The 22,996-nt window shown below is 46.9% G+C and overlaps 2 protein-coding genes across 7 annotated transcripts in view; both read left to right on the top strand.

Annotated features, from left to right (window-relative positions):
* The window catches only part of sash1a (SAM and SH3 domain containing 1a), a 136,889-nt gene extending 121,056 nt beyond the window's left edge, over positions 1-15,833 (top strand). For 4 of the 6 annotated variants that reach the window (XM_084030935.1, XM_084030934.1, XM_084030938.1 and 1 more), the window contains 11 exons: positions 320-1,284; positions 3,146-3,214; positions 3,431-3,574; positions 4,726-4,858; positions 5,533-5,702; positions 5,793-6,002; positions 7,021-7,171; positions 7,299-7,427; positions 10,002-11,023; positions 12,648-12,779; positions 13,212-15,833. In XM_084030935.1, the coding sequence (XP_083887061.1) occupies positions 320-1,284; positions 3,146-3,214; positions 3,431-3,574; positions 4,726-4,858; positions 5,533-5,702; positions 5,793-6,002; positions 7,021-7,171; positions 7,299-7,427; positions 10,002-11,023; positions 12,648-12,779; positions 13,212-13,472 (3,386 nt within the window). In that variant the 3' untranslated portion in view covers positions 13,473-15,833. The remainder of the gene's footprint in view (positions 1-319; positions 1,285-3,145; positions 3,215-3,430; positions 3,575-4,725; positions 4,859-5,532; positions 5,703-5,792; positions 6,003-7,020; positions 7,172-7,298; positions 7,428-10,001; positions 11,024-12,647; positions 12,780-13,211) is intronic. The other 2 variants (XM_084030937.1, XM_084030939.1) reach the window with 1 other exon arrangement.
* Positions 15,834-17,988: 2,155 nt separating this feature from the next.
* The window catches only part of usta (uronyl 2-sulfotransferase a), a 47,075-nt gene continuing 42,067 nt past the window's right edge, over positions 17,989-22,996 (top strand). Inside the window, exon 1 of the mRNA XM_084030827.1 lies at positions 17,989-18,505. Coding sequence (XP_083886953.1) covers positions 18,274-18,505 — 232 coding nt within the window. The 5' untranslated portion in view covers positions 17,989-18,273. The remainder of the gene's footprint in view (positions 18,506-22,996) is intronic.

Genomic DNA, 22,996 nt, shown 5'->3' with positions numbered 1-22,996 from the left:
TATTTTCCAAGCCACACTGCAGTCTGTTTGTCCTCCCTTAAATGAGGTAAGATGTGTTTCCAACTGAGAGTTATTGGAAATTAATGACTTGGTTGTTTAAAAAAAAAAAAAGTACAATTTATTTTTCTATACCAAAGCAGATCATTCTTGTCTGTCATGGGTTTTGCTTTAATACTCAGACTTTAAGAATGTGTTTTGTATATTTTTTGCTGGCTAGCAGTGGTTTGGGAAAACCACAGATGGGTCATGGGACTACTGGGAAATGTGATATCTCAATCCTTCTGAGTAACAAACTATCCGTGGTTTCTGTCTTCTGTAGATTTCCTGAATCTGGGGTCACCTCCTACCTGTGAGGACAACGCAGCTCTGTACACAGGGGTCCTGAAGAGGCCCCCTTTGCCCCAGGAGATCTCCCTGCCCTCCCTCACCCAGGACCAGCTCTCTCTGGATGGAGACACGGACAGTCTGACCAACTCCCCGTCCTCCAGCAGCCTGGACACCTGGTCCGGTCACAAGCTGGTCAAAACCTTCAACAAGTCTTCCAGCACCCACGGCCTCATACGGCCCCCCAGGAGAACCCCGGTTGGCTCTGGGGGCTCCAACTCCGGCGTGGGAGGTAGTGGCTCCTCATTCTCGGAGCTGGATGGCTGTGGATTGGACGACGAAGGAAAGTTGTCACGCTCCACGACCGACAGCGAGATGCGGAAGGCCCTGAGCTCCATCTCCCATGGGGTAAGTAACAACGAGGCTCTCTACGCCTACTATGGCCTCACCAAACCCCGCCCCAAACCCCATTCCCAGTCCCGCCTCCTGATCTCCCTGGACGACGGTCCACAAGGCAGCCCCAAAGCCCACACTGCCATCCGGCACCACGGCAGCTGGACCCACCGGAAACCTGATCCCAACTACGCGTACTCCACCAAGCACCTACTGTACCAACGCTCGCGCACCAAGACCCCCATCTCCCCTCTGTCCGTCACCCCCTCCTCCCCGGCCCGCTGCGATGGAGCCAAATCCAAAGGCTTTGGAAACGGGGGCGGGGGCTGGGTGTTCCCGTCTCGCAGGCTGCGCGGCCGAACGGCGGTCAGCGAGCTGAACATCACCTATGTGGTGGAGCGGAGCCTGTACGGTCACCTCAACTGGGCCCAGCTGGTCCGCCCCGTTACCCTCAGCCGCGCCGAGCGCCGCTGCCTTTTGGAGGAGGACCGCGAGGCGGACAGGAAGTGGGCGGCCAGTGTGGACCGCTGCACCAAACGGGTGCTCTTGCGCATCCAGCAGAAGTCTGTGAGTTCAGACCATGAGGTTTAAAGTCGGCCGCCTCGTGTGAGCAGGACCCGGTGCTTCAAAGTTGCAGAATAGCTGAGAGGTTCTGAGGGAAAGATCGAGCAAAGATACACGCACACACACGCAAAGGTCAAATGACTTCGACTTATCCGTTTAATATCACCCGGGTAAGAAATCCACATCAAAGCACTGCAGCTGTGCTCATGTGTGGAAGAAGCGCCAGTGGCTGGTATATTTATCACAGACTTAACTGCCCTGAGAGGAATGTCATCTTCTGTGACCTTTAAGTGAGCGCCGTTGGCTTTGAACCTTTTTTTTTTTTATTTCAGCTGAATACAAAATACTGGAATGTACAAGGGCCCACTCTCAAGGTTAAGTGCCTTTTTTTTAATATATTTTTTATATAAATGTCAGATCCCTGAAGAACATGGGCACAGTCACACTGATGCCCGTGGGCAAAAGAGATCCTTAGGACTGGTCAGCACGTATTTAATACATTAATTAATTTTGTAAGGCTGAGTATAGCAACAGAAAACAGCTCAGCTACATGCACTCTACATATACTTATAATACCTCTTTAAATGTTTATTTGACTAGCCCGTTTGCATCAACACAAGTAGCGACACATAAGCTAGCTGGAGCTATCCTGCAGCTTTGAGGGTACCTGAATCCTCTCGTGTTCTAGTGAAATCACCGGAGGTCGCTCTCATCCAAAAACTCTCCGACAAAATCCACTTTTTTCTGTTGTTGCTTTTCGTGTCCTTTTTTGGCCCGTGCCTCTATGGTTGCAGATGTGATTTTTTTTAATTTTTTTAAGCTGTTTTTCTTTCCTGTAATTTATATTTGAGAGACTTTTTTTCCCTCTTCTGGGTGCATGTCCATTCCATCGAACATCGCCATCACATTCAGAGTTCTTTTTGGACGTCTCTTCAAACATGTTTGTGCTCCAAACTGTGCTTTTTTTTTCCTCCTGGGAAGTTGTGATGTGGACTGCAGCTGTGGACATCTAATACACAAACTATTTTCTGAACGTGGAGGATCTTCAGCCCAGTGGTTACGGGAGTTTAGTTTAGTTAAGACCCTGCAAAGGTGAAATGCCATCAAGTGCCCCAGTTGAACCGAGACGGCGTTCTGGCAGATGCGTACCTGCATGTCTGTGTCTACGTCTTTGTGTGTGATCTACTGCAGAGCTAAGGGCGGATTCAAAAAGCCAGCTCAGCGATAAGATCCAGGATCCCTTTTTTGTCCCTCTCATGTCATAGTCCCCCTTTTTGTGTACCCCTAAGTCAAGAAAACTCCATATCACCTTGTCCTCTCAGCAGAAACACTTCACTTTCCCTAAAAAAAAAAACATGTTTCTGATGAGAATAACATATCGTTGGCTCTAAGCGACCTATATGTTGTGCATGTTTGCATACTAAGCCCCGTTTGACATTTCTCATAATTAACCGCAAGACTAATGCAAAAACTTTCAAAAGCAAATATATATATACTTTTTATAGTTTGGCCACATGAAGATTTATTGATTTTCTTAATAATATTCTCCTGGGAGTCGAGCTTTAAAGCGTATGAGCGACTTGTTGGAGCCCCATCAGCTCGTTTGCCCGTATAACAGTTTGTGTTACATCATGTCTGTTGGCCGTCCACAGGTCCCATATGACATCACGCCCCTGCATATATATATTATATATATATATATATACACCAACCATACACCCATGTGCATTACCCAGAGTGCTGCCTGTGTTGTGTCGAGCATGAATCATGCTGCGCTGACCCCTCGCTGGGTGTGGACGGGGTGTTCCCGTAACAACGCCGTCTCACGTGTGACTCATTCGATTCTGTTTTGGCTTCCCCGCAGAGAACGTGCAGCTTCGGGGGCTTCGACCTGTCCAACCGCTCGCTCCACGTGGTCAACGCCGAAGCCAACGTGAGTGCTGGCGGCCCGTAGAATAAAAAGAGACTCCCAGGACCTGAACTCTCCCGTCGCACTAAATCACCTTTTCTTTTCTCCGTTCTCCCTTTTGTTTATGTGATCCCGCTGCCCTTTTGTCTTCTTCCTGTCCCCATCTTCCCCCCCCCATCCATCCCCGTCTCTGTCGTGGCTTTCCTCTCCGTCCATCCTTTTTCCTCATTCCAATCACAGAATAAAGAGCAGGAGGCTATATACAGAGAAGTGGTCAAATCCCCCACGACGTCTCGGATCTCGCTGGGCAAGAAGGTCAAGTCGGTCAAGGAGACGATGAGGAAGCGCATGTCGAAGAAGTACAGCAGCTCCTTGTCTGAGCAGGTTAGACACACACACACACAGACACATATCTATCTATCTATCTATCTATCTATCTATCTATCTATCTATCTATCTATCTATAAACCTTGTCAACCCTTGCTTTATTTAAAACGGAGCCGCTAACACTTAAACGCCCCCACATATCCAAACATTATCCTTCTTTAGTCCTTAAAACCGTGAAGCCGAAGCGCAGCAGTGAAGAAACAAAAGCTCCCCGTGTTCTGCAAACACTTAGAGGATGTTTTGCAGCGTCGGCCGCATATTCTGTCCACAGGCTGCGAGCGGGTGGGAGTGTTTGTGTTGGTTACAGAATAAACACGCAGCAGTAAAACACACATTTGGATTCCTCTCGCTGGGATCAGCATGTAGGGTGGAGTGTGTGTGTGTGTGCTGAGCTCATGGAGTGATGCAAGTCTCCCAGAGGCTCGCGCCTTGGAAAATGGAGACCTGGAAGTGGGAGAGAGTGTAATGGCTGTCATCTGCGCTGGCCTAATTTTTGTGGCCGTCCTGTGGCTTTTCCTAGTGGCCTGTCCGGCCCTTTCAGCTTGATGTCGCCCCGGCAGAATGTGTCATTATTGCACAGCTGAACATCTGTCAGTCACAGCGGTGTCAACACGGTGACCCATTTATCCTGGCATGAGTCACGGAGCCATCGGATGGCAAAGAACACGAAAAAGTCAACTAAAAAGAAACTCCACCAGGGTCATTTTATAGACCACAGTGCCACCTAGTGGATAGCTGACACACAGTGCAGTGGATGTATGTTGTTCCTGCATGGTTCCAGATTTACCCTGAAGTGTTTTGATCCAGTTATTCTGAGAAAAAATGCCACTTTAAAAGTCGTATTCAGGAGTATCATTTCTTCCATAATATGATGTAATTCCTCTTGGAATAAGTTGTTAACACATGGTTAGCTAATGTGTGAACATTATGTACCTGTTATTCAATGAAAAACATCCTGACGACTCGACCTCTTCCCTTTTCCTCTCTCTCTACTCACAAACTTCTTTTCTGTGTTTCCATCGTTCATGTCAACTTCTTAACCCCGCTTTCTCTCACTTCCTTTCACCTCTCAACTGCACAACGCTGCCATTGTATTTCCTCCCCGTGTCCTTCCGTGTCCCATCTGCATCTCTTTTTCTGTCTTTTAGTCCAGTCCGGATGGAACCCCTGGCTCTCCTCAGTCCCCTCAGCCCGACACCGACTCCCTGGAGAAGCCCAAGCTGAAGGCTGGAGGCTCGGTGGAAAGTTTGCGGAGTTCACTCAGCGGACAGAGTTCAATGAGTAAGACAAGAACCATTCTTTTAGAAGGACTGATTTTAAGACTGATAGTTTTTCTTTAAAGAAAAAAAAAATAGATTTTTTGGAAAAGAGAATAGTTTTAAATCAAGTCCTCCATTCTTTCTGTCTTGACGTTACTTTACATTTTTGGTAATAATTAAAGTTATAGCACCCACTCTTTATTTCAAACGCACGCAGACGATTACGTGATCACCAATTATGATTTTTGTGGAATGACTCCCAGTCTCACCAGTGATCTCGTTCTCCAGTCGTCTTATCTAATTACAACTTGTCATGTCTGACTTTTCAACAATCGTCATGTCTTCTTCGTGGACACATCATCCTCTGTCGTCTCAGCTGTGAATTAAAGACTTAGAACGTACACACAAACACACAGGCAGACATGCCGTAATGATTCGGTAGAGATCTTGCCCCATGTTGACATGACTTCAGCAGCTTTCCTTCATATACAGAAGTGAATATGCAGCAAATACTTCATTTCTTCCTGCATAATGTTGTTGTAAGTGTTTGGACGCAAAATGAAATCAATATAATCTTTGAATAGTTTGCCTCCGTCTTCAGATCTAGCCTCGTTAAGCTACTTGATACATGCATTCTATTATACAGGAGCAGGCATTATATAGCTTATATAAATCTGTGTGTGTGTTTGTTTCCAGGTGGACAGACAGTGAGCACCACTGACTCATCAGCCAGCAACAGAGAAAGCGTGAAGTCCGAGGATGGTGACGACGAAGAGCCGCCTTACAGAGGGCCGTTCTGTGGCCGTGCCCGAGTCCACACCGACTTCACCCCCAGCCCCTACGACTCGGACTCCCTCAAACTGAAGGTAAAACACGCGTTGGGACCTGTAAAACAGCTGTGGGACTTGAACCAGACTCAATATGTCATGCTTACATTGTCTTTTGCGATTCTCTAGCGGGGCGACGTGATCGACATCATCAGCAAGCCGCCCATGGGGACGTGGATGGGCCTGCTCAACAACAAAGTGGGCACCTTCAAGTTCATCTACGTGGACGTGCTGAGTGAGGAAGAGGAGAAGCCCAAGAGGCCCGTGAGGAGGAGGAGGAAGGGCCGACCACCCAAACCCACGTCGGTGGAGGATCTGCTGGAGCGCATCAACCTCAAAGTACAGTAGTGGCAGACGTTGAATAACATAACCCACCCATCTGGCACTGGAGTAGGAGAAGACAAGGAGTATAATGAAGTATTGTTTTAGCCGAACACATTTGCAGACGAGCAGAAATAGACGCGGTGTAGGCGATTACAGGCTGATCTGACGCTGATGCATAAACATGAACACCCACGTTCTCACGGCCACGCCCCGACACACAACTCTGCTCTCTCATCAAAACCTCCACGTTAGCTGTGAGCTTGATAGCATCTCCTCCCACTCGGGCAGCCAGGACGCCTCACTTCCCCGGATGGAGGAAAAGGCTTTGTGGGCTGTGTGTTTCATGTCGAGGCCGAGTCACAGAATCGAGATCCAGGGTGCATTATCGGTGTGAGAAGGCCTTTTCTTACTCATTTTAAATCTCCACAATGCTAGATGGGTTCTAAATCAGCCTTTGGATCTGGAGTGTTGTTAAGTTTTCCGACAGGCCACAAAGACAAAAGATGCTGTGAGTGAGCGGACCCGGCTGCCTGTGTTTGTGTTAGTCGGTGGTCCTTTGTTTAGTCCCGCATCATCCAGCCGAAATAGAACAGGAACACACAGTTCCAAGTCAGGACTCCACCATTGTTGACGGTCTCGCTGGTGACACAGAGTCTATGTCTCCGTCCAACGAAGTGTGCGCGATGTTGGACGTGGACGTCGTTAGCGTGTTGAATGATGGTGTCGGCTGATCACAGGGCGTGTCTGGATGTCTTTGTGCGACTACCTCTGGTTGTTGTTTGTGTTGATGTGCAAAACTTTGTCTTCCGTGGTCGAGGAAGTCTTTGATGTGATCGCCTCCAGGTTTGCCTGGCTGTTGTCGTGGCAACACACGCCACAATGTTACTCGAAACTATGAGCGGATGACAAGTTCCCAACTCTTGTTTTTATTTTCTCCTTACTCCATGTTTGTGTTTGATGCCACTGATTCAGATTCAAAGTTTTGTTTTAAAAATGAGAGTTTAAACTCAGATGTGTCGTCCCTGTCACGCAGGAGCACATGCCCACGTTCCTGTTCAATGGCTACGAGGACCTGGACACGTTCAAGCTGCTGGAAGAGGAGGACCTGGATGAGCTGAACATCAAAGACCCCCAGCACAGAGCCGTGCTGCTCACCGCCGTGGAGCTGCTGCAGGAGTACGATAGTAAGTAGAAAAACACCTTACCTGTAGAAAAGATCAAATCTGTATTTCCTCTGTCGCTTTCACAATAAAGGCTTCAAATGCCCCAGAAATGATTTAAAAATCTAATTCTGATGAATTGTCCTGTCAGGCAGCAGCGATCCAGAGCGCAGCGGCCTGTCGGGCTCCCAGGAGAATCTGCTGTCTGAGGGCCGGGGCCTGGTGGGAGACTCGCCCCGAGACTCCGGCTGCTACGAGAGCAATGAGAACCTGGAGAATGGTAATGATAGCTTCGCATAGACCACCAAGACCCAAGGCTAAGACCTAGTCCTCCTTCGCCCCTTTTCCCTCTGTGGGGTTTCCGCCTCTCCTCTTAACTCTCGCCATGCTTCTGCAACACCTCGCCCATTCCACCCCTCCGGACCCCGAAACCTCACCTTTGACCCCGCCTCATACTCTACACACTTTTACTGTCCTTTCACTCTTCTTCACCATCTCATAGGCATTCTGTGTCATCAGTGCCAAAGTCCAATTGTAAGTGAGAGGGAGCCAGGTCCAAGACCACTAAGCCTAGTCCAGCCCACAATGCTGGGAGCACAGAGGGGGAGGTCCTCCCCGTTGCACAGAACTGTTCTGATGAGAGCAAACTCGCTGCCCAGTCAAGGACTCAGATTTCCAGCTTTGCCGCCTGTGGATGCGAAGCTGGTAGAAGGATATCGGGAGGAGGAGGAGGAGGAGGAGGATGATGATGACGGGCTCAGAGAATATTTCTGTTGAGTGGATTTTCATATAGAGCTTGCAGAGTAGCATGTTTGTTTTTTTGCAGTGGTGATTCTATAGGCTGATAGATTTTTATTTTTTTTAAATGTTCTTGTCAGGTAACAATGTGTCACTTCCCTTGTGTTTATAGTGACCATATTGCACAAACATCCCTTCAACAGTGTGTGCCTAAAAAAAAAAAAAGATGTGGATGCAAATATTTTTAAATAGTAATTCAGATTCTAGAAGTTTATGGAGGTCTTATTTGTGAGGTTTCTGTTTGAAACGGCTCTCTCCTCTTTACCTCAAACTGTTTTCTAACAACTCCATAACTCATAAATCACAGCTTTGTGGAAACCATGTCTTCTTTTCTGTGTCTGTTGGGCTCCGGTGTAAATACTGGATCTCCCTTTCATGTGTGTACGTGTCATTCAGGTTTCAACAGGAACGTGTGCAATCTGCCACAGGAGAGATTTAAGGTTGTGGAATAAAAGCCACTTCTTTACAAAAGTACTCTGGTGCTGCTTGCTTGGTTTTTCCTGTTTTGCTTCTTTTCTGCCTTGTTTTTTTCTTCTCTCTTCCATGCCACTAAACGCTGTTCAAACCAGCTGCATAACATTTAGTAAACATTGTGCGTTTCTTCTGGAGGCTTCAGGGTTCCACAGCTCGTAAAACATTAATATATTACCGTATATTGATGGCTATTCCTGAATATGTATGAGTCTAGATCACTGGAAAACATTTGATTTGAATAATGGGAGGTAATTAAACATAATAAGGTCTGACTATATTTCCAAAGTTTTCACAAAAAAGTCACTGTAGAACCCTGAAGACCCTTTTAGTCAAATGACCTTCTTTTAATATTCATGTGTCTCATCAGATTTCCTCTAATTAGATGTAGTAAATCTTCCTCGCATCATCAAATGACTTCTGTAATCTATCAACTTTCACTCATTCATAACTCTGTCATGTATTGATTAGTTAAGTAAAGGTGGGTAATTCAGATATTTAGGTTTTATTTACATTTGAAAACGCCATGTATCTCAAATCGATCTATTATCGATCAGTGTTGGTATAAAGTCCATGAATGCATCGTACAGAAGTCGATGACAAATTTAATATTTTGAATGGTGTTTTATGGACACCTAATTCATATTTAAGCAATATTTAACTGTAATTTACTAAAACTTATTCATTAAAACACAAATATGCTTAACTTTTGGTAGCATGATACATAGTTTGATAATTAAAATGCAATTTTGACTGTATATATATATATAATATAATATTACACGGATGGTAGCATATACTCATTATTACCTTGTTATTACATAATGTCACCACATTAAAGATTACACTTGTTACATTACAGGTTATCATGCTGTTACCAAAATATTATTATAGTATTATGAAATAGTTTTGCCTCGATGCTATCTTTAAATGTCTTTATGTATCTTATTTGTTTTTGGCCTGACGTTCAGTCTGATATACCTGGTGGTGATACCAAACTGTAATTGGCATTACTTAATTCTAACCTCTTTATTATAAAACCATTAGCCCGCCATGTTATCGCAGAGCTGTGATTTAAAGTGCTGCCGACTCGGGTCGACTTTTCTGGGAACCCGTTAAGATATTTTTTACGACATCCCATTTATCGAGCTTCATTCTGTCATTCCACCGTTTAAACTCGTTGGCAAGCCACGCCGTATGGCATCCACCCATCTCATCCATCCATTTAGCTCTGTATGCCAGAGGATAGATGGTAAGTTGCTTCAGCCTTTTGTTAAAACGTTTCTGCTCTGTCCCGTCCAGATATATAAATCAGCCTTCTTTATTAACACAGATACCCTTAATCAATAAGGATGTTTAATACTCATATAAGTAGTTTTTAGTAGCTTAATATTTTAGGATAATATTTTGGACAGGAGGCATCAAAATACAGTAATGCTGAGTCATATGCAGTTTTTTATTTATTGGTCTCATGTTGATGGTTGTAGCGAGGAATGATTCATTTCCTGTTTGCCGTTTGACAAAAGCTGGGGGGAATAACGGGAATTTGGAATTAGCTTACTAAGAGAATGTTTTCACTTTGCAGGTAAGAGCAGAAAGGCGTCCCGTTCCAGTCGTTTTGCGGCGGGCCTCCAGTCTCCTGACTACCCCACGCTGCCCATGACCCTCTCCACAGAGGCTCTGCAGCAGAACAGCAAGAACCAGCGCACAAAGTTCCCCAAAAGCCTCTTCATCAAACCCTCCCTGAAGGGCTTCAGCCTGCTGCGCAAAGCTCAAAGGCGGTCCCCCATCCCGGCCAGTCGCAGCTGTGAGGACCTGGACGGACCCCCGCAGCCCGCTGGACCCTGGAAACGCTCCCACTCCCTGGGAGATCTCCACTGGGAGCAGACCTTTGAGCACAGGGATCTAGGCGTGGAGCTTAAACTCATCAGGGACGGATCCAAGTCGGGCACCAGCAGCCCCGCCAAGGTTTGTGGAGATGAGGGTTCCCCAGCTCACAATGGGACTCCAACAGTGAGCCCAAAAGGAAGGGCCACCAGGCCGACGGTGCCCTCCCAGCTACCTCTCCGCCCAGCTTGTCCCACGGGTCCATCCCCCACCCCTCCAGAGCTCCTCTCCAGTCCTACCCCCAGTCCTCCTGATTCTAGTGCAAGCGGGGACAGGGTCATCCGGACTCACCCCAAAAAGCCTCCCGTCCCTCCTCCCGTTCCCGCCAAGAAGTCTAAGGAACGATTAGCCAACGGCCTGCGTCACCCTCCTCTCTCCCTCCCTTCCTCGCCGTCCCCCACCCCCTCCCCTACCCACTCCCTCACCCGCTCTCACCCCAGTAGCCCCGTAGTCCGCAGCCCCAGCTACGGTGCCCCGGCTCTGCCTGCCAAGACCCCGAGCACCCCCACCAGCCCCTGCGCCACGTCGTCCGCCTCGTCCATGGGCAGCGAGTCGGACGCCCCGGCAGTGCAGCCGCCGTGGCTCACGGATCTGGGGGGCAAGGTGGCGGTCGCAAGGAAGGTCTCCCATGCCAAGATGAGTCCTGACCTGCTCACCCTGCTGGAGCAGCGGCTGGAGGCCGAGGGCATCGATCTCACGGAGGAGCCCTACTCCGACAAGGTGAGGATCATCAGTTCTAACGTGAACTTCTATAATACACGTTGGTATAAGGTATGCTGGTTATAAACATACACTAAGGAGAAGTGTTGAGCTGAGAGAACCGCATCTTACATAACAGTCATATTTGTCATAAGTGTGACTTTGGGGCTCCGAGGCTCCTCGGGGCTTTACTCGTCTGGCGTCAGGCTTTTAATTTTTAGTTTAGCGTCGTAACATGCCTTACTTAACGCACTCATAATTTGACTGCCGCTTGGATCCAAATGGCTCCGTCCAACAACAACAGCGGCGCGCTTTGGAACTCGTTTAGTTTAAAAATAGAGACTAATAGAGTCTAAAGTTTGTGTGCAGATGCCTTTGTTTGTGTGTGTGTGTGTGTGTGTGTGTGTGATAATAATATGCTGCCTGGAGCTGTGGACTGAGTCTCACTATGATGCGGTTCAGACTGTTAAGTTTATGGGCTGAATCTTACTGAAGGCAGACGGAGGTCGTAAAAAAAAACCCTCTGCCGCTCGCCAGACCCCAAGCTGGTTCCCCCCGTAACACGGCCGAGCCCCCGACACTGGCAGGAGTACAGCCGACGCTCAGAGGCAGCGAGAGATGAAGTGGGAAACAGCGCGTTAGACCGCAGCGCGGCTCCGCTGGACTCCTATTAGTCAGAAGTGGGCTGGCAGGTACAGGAGAGGCAGGCTGCCGCTGTAGCAGCAGCACGGAGGGTGAGACCGCTGCACCAACACAGTCCACGTCATATGGGTCAAAAGTGGAGAGAATGTTTTAAAATGGATTTCCGACCATTTGGTAATTAAATCAATTATTTTAAAAATAGTCTCAATAATAATTTAGCCCACTACTTAAAATAGCTTGAACCTTTTACTCCTTTATAGGATATTTGCTGTTACGAATGATGAAATTCAGCAGAATTAGGGGTCAGAAAAACACGTTTGTATTCCGAAAACTAAGCTATCGAGAAAAATATCACAGCACAGATATTATTCTATCAATCCAATATCAGCCCTAGGCAGGATAAGAGAGAATAAAATCATTGTTGGCCGCCTAGAGGCGTCTGGCGGCGTCGAATCCAGGCCGAACACATATGACCCGCTCTCCAGAGGGATCAGTTCCTCCGTCCACCCACCGTTTGATCCTCAAAGGACCTCCGGTCCAGCTCGGCCAACCAAAGCCAGACCTCGCTGGAGACCTGCCAGCGGTCCAGGTGTCTACACAAAGAGAGAGTGAGAACAAGAAAACATGTTCTAAAAGTTCAGCAGAGCTCTCTTGTTTTATCCCCTTGCGGAAATACTGCTCGTAAAATATTTTCCCATGGATGAGTCCAAAACTAGATACACCTCCATGTTAATGGCAGGGATACAAAAACAGACCTGGGTTTAATTATAGTCTCTTAATCTTGATGTTTTCTTTCAGGATTCTCTGACTTCTTTTACAATTATGCTCCTTACTTTGCCAGGAGATGTTCTTGGAGGAATAATTGCCTCATTCATTCATGAACAACCTCAGATCTTTGTCTTCGTAATGACTGTCGGCCCGCTTCATGTTGCCTCTCGCTGCTACGTCTGTCCACTGCTCTCTGATGCTTAAAGATGTCTCTCTCCCCTCCCCCCCCCTCCAGCATGGCCGGTGTGCCATCCCCCAGCTGCTGGTGCAGCGTTACTCCGAGGACCTGCAGCAGCCGGCCAAGGACGTGGCGTCCACCATGGACCAGCTCCGGGTCAAAGAGCTCCGGAAACAGCACCGCATGGCTGTAAGGCAACACCGCCGATTTCCCTGAGAACCTCATATCAGTGGAGAATGTTGGAGCCAATTTATTTTTTAGTTATAGAGCGAGATAAAAGCTTGTTTTGGCTTTCCTAACAAAATGACAACGCAGGCTGGAAAATAGGCCAGTTGTGAGGCAGTAATTTCCCCTGTAAGCGCCATGATTGAAGAGCTTAAATATCTAAGAAGCTGGCTGAATGTGGAGGTATAAGCTTACTTTTAAAGGGGAAATGTCAATGCATTATTGTTGTAAGCAGACTAAAAGTCACCTCATCCCCATAACTTTACATGATTTGGATAAAAACACCTGAAAATTTCTTTTTTTTAACCACAAATCTCTCTGTTTGTTCCGTACTGTGACATCATCATAGCAGCTACTGTAACTGATGACCTTTCACCTCTGTGTTGTGTCTCCCAGATTCCCTCTGGAGGTTTGACAGAGATGTGCCGGAAGGCTCCGCCCTCGGGTAACATCAGCACAGTCTCCGATTGGCTGACCTCCATCGGCCTGCCGATGTACGCCGCGTCCCTGGCGGCGGCGGGGGTCGACTCGCTGAGTGGCGTGGCCTCGCTAACAGAGAGCGCCGTGTGGGAGGCGGGCGTGCGGGACGAGAGGCACGCCCGCCGGCTCGTCGGCGAGGCGCGGTCGGTCGTCTCGCACACAGAGCCGCAGTCCTAAACCGTTTCCGGAGGGAGGCGTTTAAAACAGCAGGTATCAACTCACTGGTCAGCACCATCTCATTTTAGACGCGGTCAGTCGGCGGCCGAGGACGAACCGGACGCGGGACTCGGCGATCGCTCGAGCGACCGCAGCACTACAGTACTTCCTGTCTCGCATGTGTCAAAACACTCAAACGGAGCCGCCCTGCTCTCCGATCTTCTCTCTTTTCTCAAATGTTTACGGCGTCGAGGAGTTTCTCCGAACAGCCAAGACAAGATATCAGATGCCTTTTAAAAAAAGAAAAGAAAGAAAAAAGACTCTGTGGGATGGCTTCCATTCTGCAGACACCCCCGACGTCTTAAAATAAAGATCTGCCTTGGAGGAACATAGCACACTCTTTTGTAGGATGGATGTTTTTTTAAATACAGAAAGGACGGTTTACTTCCTGCGTATTTCATGAGTGCTTCATCTTCATCGGAGGGTCATTTTAAGGAAGTAGCTCGGCCAAAGTGACTTCACTCCTCATTCAGCGCTTCATTCCCGCTAACAGGTCCATAACGAGGATGACAGGATTTCACTATCTGGACTTTTAATCATCTTAACACATCCAACTATGAATAACTGGTTGTTTTGAGATGGCTTCGTTTTTGTATCATGTTTCTGTATTATAGCATTAACGCATATCTTTCGTTTCTTAGTTTTGTTTTGCCTTGTGAATGTTTGCAGCCTTACTTCGAGGCCCAGCTCTCGGGTCATTCCTAAAGCTGAAAACAGCTGACGTCACACCTTTTATATTTCATATTCTACCGTGTGACCTATTTCACTGCATATCTCGGATGCACGATCTTGGCCCGATATGAATATACGTCTTACAGAAAGCTCCGGCTCCCCCCCCCCCCCCCCCCTTGTATCCGAGCACATTTTTAAGTCGCCTTACCATTACGAATGAATCGCTTCATGAAAACAAACATATGTATATTATGGGATGAGCTGTGCTGAAGGAGCACGCCTCTTTTTTTTGTTCTGAATGTGTCTGAGAAATCATTTTTGAAATATGAACACTCAGCCGGATGATTCCAGTGGCACACGTGGACGTGGAGCACCAAACGTCGTGGATGGTGTGTTCTTGTGAGGAACGGACACGTTCCACGCCGAGGATTGTGGGAGGAGAAAATGGAAACGTTCCCAAAGAACACAGCTGACATCTGGGCTGTCATATCTGGAATTTATTGGACCGTCTACACTTTGGTTGCAGTTTGGTTTGAGGAAGTTGATTTATGGCTGAATAATAATCTGTTTGGGACTTTGTAAACACATTTTTACCGTCGCTATATAATCAATGTCTGGAAATCGTAATTGGACTTTTCCCAAACACACACTGAGGCTCAGATGGTGAGGACGGATGAAAGTCAGCACACGATGACACTAAATAGTAAATCAGGGAAAACACTGCGTCGGGTCGGCCTGCTTAAAAAAAAACAACAACCTGAAACTTCTTTAATTTAGGCGCTCTGCATGAAATGGAGCTAACATTTGTGTTTCTAACAGTAAAGTTCTATCTCTCATAGTCAGAATTGAACTGAAGACCAAGGAGTTCATGTTAAAAAATCAATTTGACCAAGTGTTATTGCTAAACTTTTTTATTATTTGCAGTGGGCACTTGATAGATAGATGTTTGATGCCTTTTTTTTCCTCTTCAATCAAATGTGTTGCTCTGAGAAAGCGAGGGTGGGGGTCGTTATCAACACACACACACAAAAAAAAAAAAAAGAAAGTCAAAGACCCAAGAAGTGTTTTTGTAAAGAATGAAAATACTGACACTGTAAATGCACTTTAGAGGGTAAATCTAGCTGTTTTATAGGAGGAATTGGCTACATTTTGTTCACGGGTCCACTAGCGGACGTTGTCAGGTATTGTAAAGGGTTTCAGTGGGTTATGCTGGTATTTTATTTGAATATTGAGTTCCCAATGCCAAGTTTGATTAACCGTTCACAGGTTAACCTGTTACTCACTTCCAGTTTGTTTTTTGCAGTCAAAAAAAATAAATGATTAATTACATATATGAAATGCTTAGCAGACGTTGCACATTCTGTATATGTAATTGATATTTAAATAACTTATTTTTGCTTCTTCTTTTTTTTCACATCATGTAATTAGCTGTACTATATGAATAGCAATACCTTCCTGCAAAATGCATATTGCTTTAGCCAGTGAGGAACTACAGTATGTATTGTAAAATATGTGTACAAATTATTTTATTTGGTTTTCATATACTTAATGATTGTCCATACAGATTTGCTTGTGTATTGAAACAACAAAAAAGTAATGTCCATAACTATTTGTCATTCTGAAATATAATAAAAACTGTTTCTTGCCATACACCGACCTTTTGAGTCTCACTTTGCAGTCACACACACACACACACACACACACACACACACACACACACACACACACACACACACACACACACACACACACAGAGTAATGGAAAAACCTGGGCACAGCCTGTTGGCTCTTTTCATCAATGTGGCGACGTTGGCCTGTTGATTACTTTCTTAATAACATTTTCAAATTAAAAGTGAAAATGTGCGGACGGCCAACCAAAAGAATAATAACACCCGACTTGATTTAATTAAAAAATAACCTGTCTGTCAAACTTATTTTATTCTTGGGTTTGACAAAAAAAGCAGAGTAAGCTGCTATTAATTTTCTACAGTTAGGGTCAGAAATAAAAATAGCAGAGAATTGTGTGACGTGGTTGGGATGTGCACGCTGCAGTATCTCTGAATAACAACTTGTGTGAGGTCAAAAGGTCAGCTGGCGGTTGAAGAAACCGAGGAGCTGAAAAACATCGCCTTGACCCTTTATTGACCTTTTTTCTTTTCTTGTAATGCCTCATTTGAAAACAACACATTTGTTTGTCTGTCTGTTTTTCCGGTCCAAGAAGGCCCCAGTAGGAACCCAGACCCTCCACCCGGGTTTAATAACTGCATCTTACACTTAACATAACTTTTCTAACACGGCCAAGCGAGAATTTCTATCTGGAAGAATCGTTACAAAAAGTTTGTCTTCCTATTTGCTATAAAGAAAAGGAGCCGCCGTCCAATAATTGTCCTTCACACTGAAGTAATGAGCAGTTAGCTTCCAGTTCACGACTGTCTCCCGCAGATACAATTGCTCATCCAACTTAAAACGTCTCGGGAGGAAAAAGACGAGACCTTATCGCAATGAAGACCGTCTGTTCCTTCTTCCCCATTATTCTGAGCCACTTTCCTTTTGGCGGAGTTAATGCACGGCTGTATTTGTGTCTGCGTGCGATCCACGGTCCAGGAGCGTCGTGCTTTTATTGATCCTGACTGTGAATTTCTCGTTTCCTTCCAGAAGTCACGCGAGTCGTTCCTCTAAAATGTTTGTGAAAATCCAGCTTTCTGTCACATCTGTAGAAATGTGTGGTTAATTTCTCCCCATCTCCTACTGTTTTACTCTACTATAAGGTGGGTAGACGTTTCCTGAATGTGCGTCACATTTTACAAACAGCTAAAACTGATACTCATGTGGGCTTTTTAGTTTGTTTGTTTCCACAGTCCAAATTAATTTAAAAAAGTCACACACCACCAGGTTCAAATCTCATGGCCGGTAGCTTTGATTGGACTGAACCTGATTTACACTAAGTGACCTTCCCGACACCCACACTGTTGGTCCGGGTAATAAACCGCTGTGCCATAGGGGAGACTGGGCTATAAACCCGTGATGCATTCACACTCATTGTGCCTGGCTTGCAAAAAATATAGTACTGCTATTCACAGTGAATTTACCTGTGGAGAAGCCCAACCGTGTGGCTTCTTTATTGCCGTTTGTCTTGTGTTTCCCCCCCGTTTTCCCCCCTCGACTCCCGGAGCTGTCGGTGCCGGTGAAAGCACAGCAGCCACTCGGAGAGGTAGTTAGTGTGCTGAATGACTGCTGTCGCCTCCTAAGTGCAGGTGTAGTCTAATGGAGGGGTGGGGGCTCTGGCCCCGCTGTGGAAAGATATATGGCTCTGTGTAAGCCGGCCTCGGGGGAGAGAGAAAGTGTAGAACACACACACACACACACACACACACACACACACACACACACACACACACACACAAAGTGAGCAGCATCTCACCAGCTTCTTTTCAACACATCTTGGAAACCAATCACCACTTTACACTGATGTTTCTATTAAGGACGAAGGTGTTTATCTGACGTCAGTGTCACGTGATGTCTCAGAAATTATTAATAAACTCCATTAGAACTTTAATATCATCGTATTGTCCAAAGGATAAGGCTTTGAACTCGAAATCGAAATCGAAGCCACCCCTTCCCCTTGCTCCCCGGCCGCTAGGTGTCGCTGTTTTCGCAGTGCAATCCAAAAAAAAGAAAAGAAAACGAATCATGTGCGAGGTGGAAGTTAGTCCTTTTCCCTACGTTGGGTAATCTGACACCCGAAAGTCTCGGAGCAGAAGGATGGACCCTTAAGTCGAGTGGAAGGACGGAAGGAAGGAACAGTCCTCGGACGCGCGCAGACGAGAGAGAGAGAGAGACTGAGAGAGAGAGTGAGAGAGTGAGTGAGTGAGAGAGGCCGAGCAAAAGCGAAAAACGTCTGTGCGCAAAAAAAAGCAAGCGAGCCCGTGGCTGCGGCAGCGGAGGAGAGTCTGGAGTGCCTGCGCGTCTCCAACAGCGGGAAAAAAAGAGAGAAAAGAAACAAAAAGATAGAACTGGCTCGTCTCGACGCGACAAGTTTCACTTTCCACATGCGGATGGGTGACTTTCCGCGGCGCTTTGTGAGGAGGAGATGATGAAGAATTTCAGCAGCAGTCCCCTTCACAGCAACAGCCAGCCTCCCAACCACGTCCGAGAGCGAAACAGCAGAAAGTACAGCGTCCTCTCCGCCGCGCCGCTCAGATTCTCCTTGCGGGGTTATGCTTTCTGCATGGCGACGCTGTTCCTCTTCTGTTTCGGCTCCCTGTTTTACCAGCTGAACGGAGGACCGCCGAGAATCCTGCTGGACATCCGACAGTACCTCGGTAAGAACTTTTTTTCTCTCTCCCCTTTTCTCCTCTGCTGGCTGAAGCGCGTCACTGTCAAAGCGATTCTTTTTGAGTAGAAGTTGCGCGGCGCGTCCGGACGCCCTGTTTCTGTTCGACGCGTGGAAGGAAAGTTCATCCAGAAAGGGAGAAGACACTTTCTGAGGCTTGCACCTCTCAAAAAGTCTCTTTCGTGAGATCAAGTGCAGGCCACGGTGTCTCCTCCTCGACCTCGTTCACCTCGGAGAAGTTGTCCTCCATCATCATCCAGACTCTCTATGTGTCTCACGACGTTCCTCCAATTCAATCAGATTCAGAGACCTGAGGAATGCGCTGCGCTTCGCACCATTTCCACATCAGTTGTGACTTGTTCGGAGCGAGATTGGGATCTACTTTGTTAAGGAGAAAGTGACTGACACCTTCTCCTGGCGCGCTCCCGGCCACACGGCGCTCATTACGCACGACTGGCACCGGTGGGACAAACGAGATAGTGTTCTGGAGACTCCAATGTTGGTGTGTGTGTGTGTGTGTGTGTGTGTGTGTGTGTGTGTGTGTGTGTGTGTGTGTGTGTGTGTGTGTGTGTGTGTGTGAGGCTGATACAGTGAAGGGGGCACGAGGAGGGTTTTCATATCAACAAGAATGTGAAATATTGTGCCCTGAGGGGAACAACACATGGAAATGTGTAATGAGGTGATAACTAGAAGAAAGTGGACGATCAGACCAAAACAAAGTGTATCATGGGGCTTCATCTGCATGTGTGACGCATCAAGAGTTAAAGTAAAGAAAGCTTGTTTATTTATATGTGCTCTAGTGACTTAAGACCGGCTGATAAGCTGCAGACATGAAGCGTTTTCATCGACATGTGCATCACTACAACTCTGGCTGCAGCTGCGTGCGTGTCGAGTGGAGGTTGTGTTCCTACCTACCGAGGGCTGGAGGCCTTTATGACGTGATAAACATCTGGAACAGAACGAGAGTCGCTCACCAAGTCGGCTACTAATCCTGTGGGTCAGATTGGTTTCCTGTTCTAGACACGTGCCTACGACACACACACATGCACATGCTTGCACACAGCAGCTGTCAAAAAGTCATTTGGATGTGGTCCAGTGTTGCCAAACATAAGCACGGGCATGTTCTGCAGGTCGTTTTTTCCTTTTTTTGCAGCATGTTAAAAAAATACCGTCCAAATGTTGCACAAATTAAAAGCCGGTTTTATAGCTTTATTCGTAGAGCGTTCATGCTCTCAGAGCAGCGGTCGATGCAGACGTGCATTTGATTTTTGGAGTCGTTGCACCACAAACACTTGAGTTATCAGCTGGATCTCCTTATCAGACAGGATGCGGTATGGATGTGTGTACTGAACTACACTCGCTCAAGGTGACAGCACACACACGGTGGAGAAAACTATTCATATTCCACCGATACTGGACCACGTGTGGACCACGAGGACTCCCTCCATCAGAAGATGAATGAGTGTCTGGGCCCACCTGCATGACGTGATCTTAACCCTGAGGGGCCAGGGGCCCCGTCAAGCACACCGACTCCTCTATACTCTATTGAGGAAAGGGGGGGTTCTTATGTAACAGTGACACAAACACCTCCGCTGGGGTCTGGGTGAGGAATCAGTCCCGATGGAGGAGCTTTGTTTCCGGGTCGGACGGTGTTGTTTGTTGGGCTTTTGAGAATTGTTTCTGATATCTGGCGGAGAAGGGAGGAGAGGAAGCGTGGATTGATAAGCTTCAAAGTGAGAATGGAGACGTCTGGCAGGAAGGAGAAAAGGTGGAGAACTTTTTGTGCACGATCTTTATAAGATGTTGTGGCAAATGGTCGTCTTTACAGTCTCTCTATCAGCCTTCAGTGGACTTCTTTTCCTGTCTTCTTCCGTCCACATCGGCAGGAACTGAAGGTACTCTCCAGCCAGCGCTGTATAGAGGAACCTCCTCACCCCGCCATCTAGAATGAGTGAGAAAATAAAGAGGATATTCAGCATTAACACTCCTCCGATGTATGGATACTGTATGTATACTGTATGTGTGTGATGGGCGGCCGAGCAGCCTCTTCTGAGCGTCCAGTGATTAGCTGATTTATTTACCTGGAGTTGACGCGTGTTGCTTTTGGCTGCACCGTGGCGAGATGAAGGCGAGGAGTCCTGGTGGGGTTAGGGGGGAATGTGGGCATGCATGGGGAAGAGAATAGTAGGTTGATTTTGTGCGAGTGTGTGTTAGATGTGTGTGTGTGTGTGTGTGTGTGTGTGTGTGGAGGGAAGGAACAGAGCCTGTTTTGTTTGGGCCACCAGCAGGGAGGTGGGTGTTTGAGGGTGTCACTCAACGTGAAGCTGCAGCAGCTTAAACGTGCAGACCTTTAGACCTCGGGTCGACAGCCTGTCATGGACTCGCTCTCACACTTTCTTAATCTCACTCTCACACACACACACACACACACATACACACACACACATATATATACATGCTGATATGAGCTCAACCCAGCTACCTTGTGTGTAAGTGTGAATGCACAATCGCACCTGAATGTGTAGCACCGTTTCTAAGACGTCGACTCGGTTCTCTGACTGAAATATAATGATTTTTTTTTGAAAGGTCGTTTCACTTACTGTTGGCCATTGTGACTGTTCCCAGGTCAGGGGAACACCAGAGTGTAGCTTAATGACTGAAATAAGACATCAATAGCCAGAGTTTGAAGCCTGTGTTCGCCGCTCTCTCTCCACACACACACACACACACACACACACACACACACACACACACACACACACACACACACACACACACACACACACACACACACACCATCCCTGCAGTGACATTTCAAATACTAGTCGACTCTCAGGACTGTCATGATCTCAGGGGATGTAAATGCTCTTTGATATGGCATGCCATCCTCTAGTAGCACCGAGAGCCCAAACAGAGAAGGATCGTCCTCTCAAATCTTCAAGTTAATATGCGGTGGATCTTACCGGATTAGCCAGCATGCGCTGAATCCTTCCATGTGAACAAATTGTAATGTACTTTTAAGGGACTCTTACAGTATAAGCATGCTGGTATTCCTCCGTGTTTGTGTGTTGTTACAGTCCCCCCCCCCACACCTCCCATAAATCATAAACCCTGGACAAACCTGGTCTCTCACACATCGCTCTGCTCGTCAGTAGAACCCTGTAACCTTAAAACACTCACACGCATTAATGGATTTGCCAGGAACTGGTCAGCAAAGTGGTGGCGTTGTAGACTGCTGGGCGGTGTTAGGGATTAGACAGGTATGTGTGGACACAGAAGAAGCTTCAGGATATATCTTCCCCCCCCCCCTGCCCGCCCCCCCACGGTTTCTGTCTAATTAACAGCAGCCATGAAGTGAAAGTGAGTGAAAAGGAATCTGTTTAAGTGAATGCAAATAGAGTTTAGTTTGGCTGGTGACCACTTGGTAGAAGAAGTGCTAACTAAATAAACTTTAGGCGTGAATAAAGAACAAGGGAGAGGAGATGGAGAGAGGGGAAGTGATGCAGAGAGAGGGAGAGTGAACGGTTGCCAAGAATCCTCCGGCACTATATGAACAACAGAACCACAGTGCGCTTCGTGACAGACGTACAGTTGCAGACTTTAAACCCTTCAACACTGCCAGACCAATTCAACTGTGCACACAACTTCATTTTACATTCTTGTCAGAAATCCCATCGTTAGTTTCGGTGCAGAGGCCGAGGAGTTCATATGTGAGCGTGCATCATTATCTACAATGAAGATGTGTGCCTTCAAACAAGCAAATCATTTGTTATCATTGTGGTAGATAAAAGAAAGGGCATGCATGCCATCAATCCACGGTACATGTTTGCATATCTTGCAGATCAGATCTGTCATCCGGAACACGTAGGATAAGCAGAGTCATGTACCAGAATATGATCTTCCAACACTGTCTCACACGACCTGTACAACCACAGAAAACCACACTCTCCGTCCAGGGAGCAGCTTCGTGTCCCAAGTCTCGGAGTCAAATATCTTGCGTCAAGTCACCCGAGTTCATACTTTGAGGCGAATTACCAAAGTGTGAATTAAAATGGGAATCAGGCCGGCGTCGGTCAAGCTGTCACTCTGCGTTTTCAAATGACCAGCAGGGTTGCCAGGTGTTTACCGGTCAGACTCGGGGGTGAAGTTGGTCACGGGGAAAAGTACTCAACCCATTAACTCCATCTCAGTTTTCTTATTTACATGTGTCATGTTTGAGCAGAGGTGGCAAAGCTCACACATTTATATTTAATACTAAACTGGGATAACTTCGTGTTTTGTGGGGGTGAAGAATAATATTATGCATCCATCCAACACCTCCAGCTGAAGAGGCTCATTAGGAGGTGAACGCAGGACAGCTCGGTCCTTCCTCCTACGGTATGTCGGTGCTCACGGATGTGTCGAGGAAGACTAAGCATTGCTTCTGACAGACCCCAAAACAACTCCCGACTGGCGTCACATCCAGCCTAAATGCCAAAAC

The sequence above is a fragment of the Eutrigla gurnardus genome (genome assembly GCF_963514095.1).
Source record: "Eutrigla gurnardus genome assembly, chromosome: 16".
NCBI lineage: Eukaryota > Metazoa > Chordata > Actinopteri > Perciformes > Triglidae > Eutrigla > Eutrigla gurnardus.
Note: the sequence above shows the minus strand (reverse complement) of the source record. Positions and strands in the feature narration are given on the sequence as shown.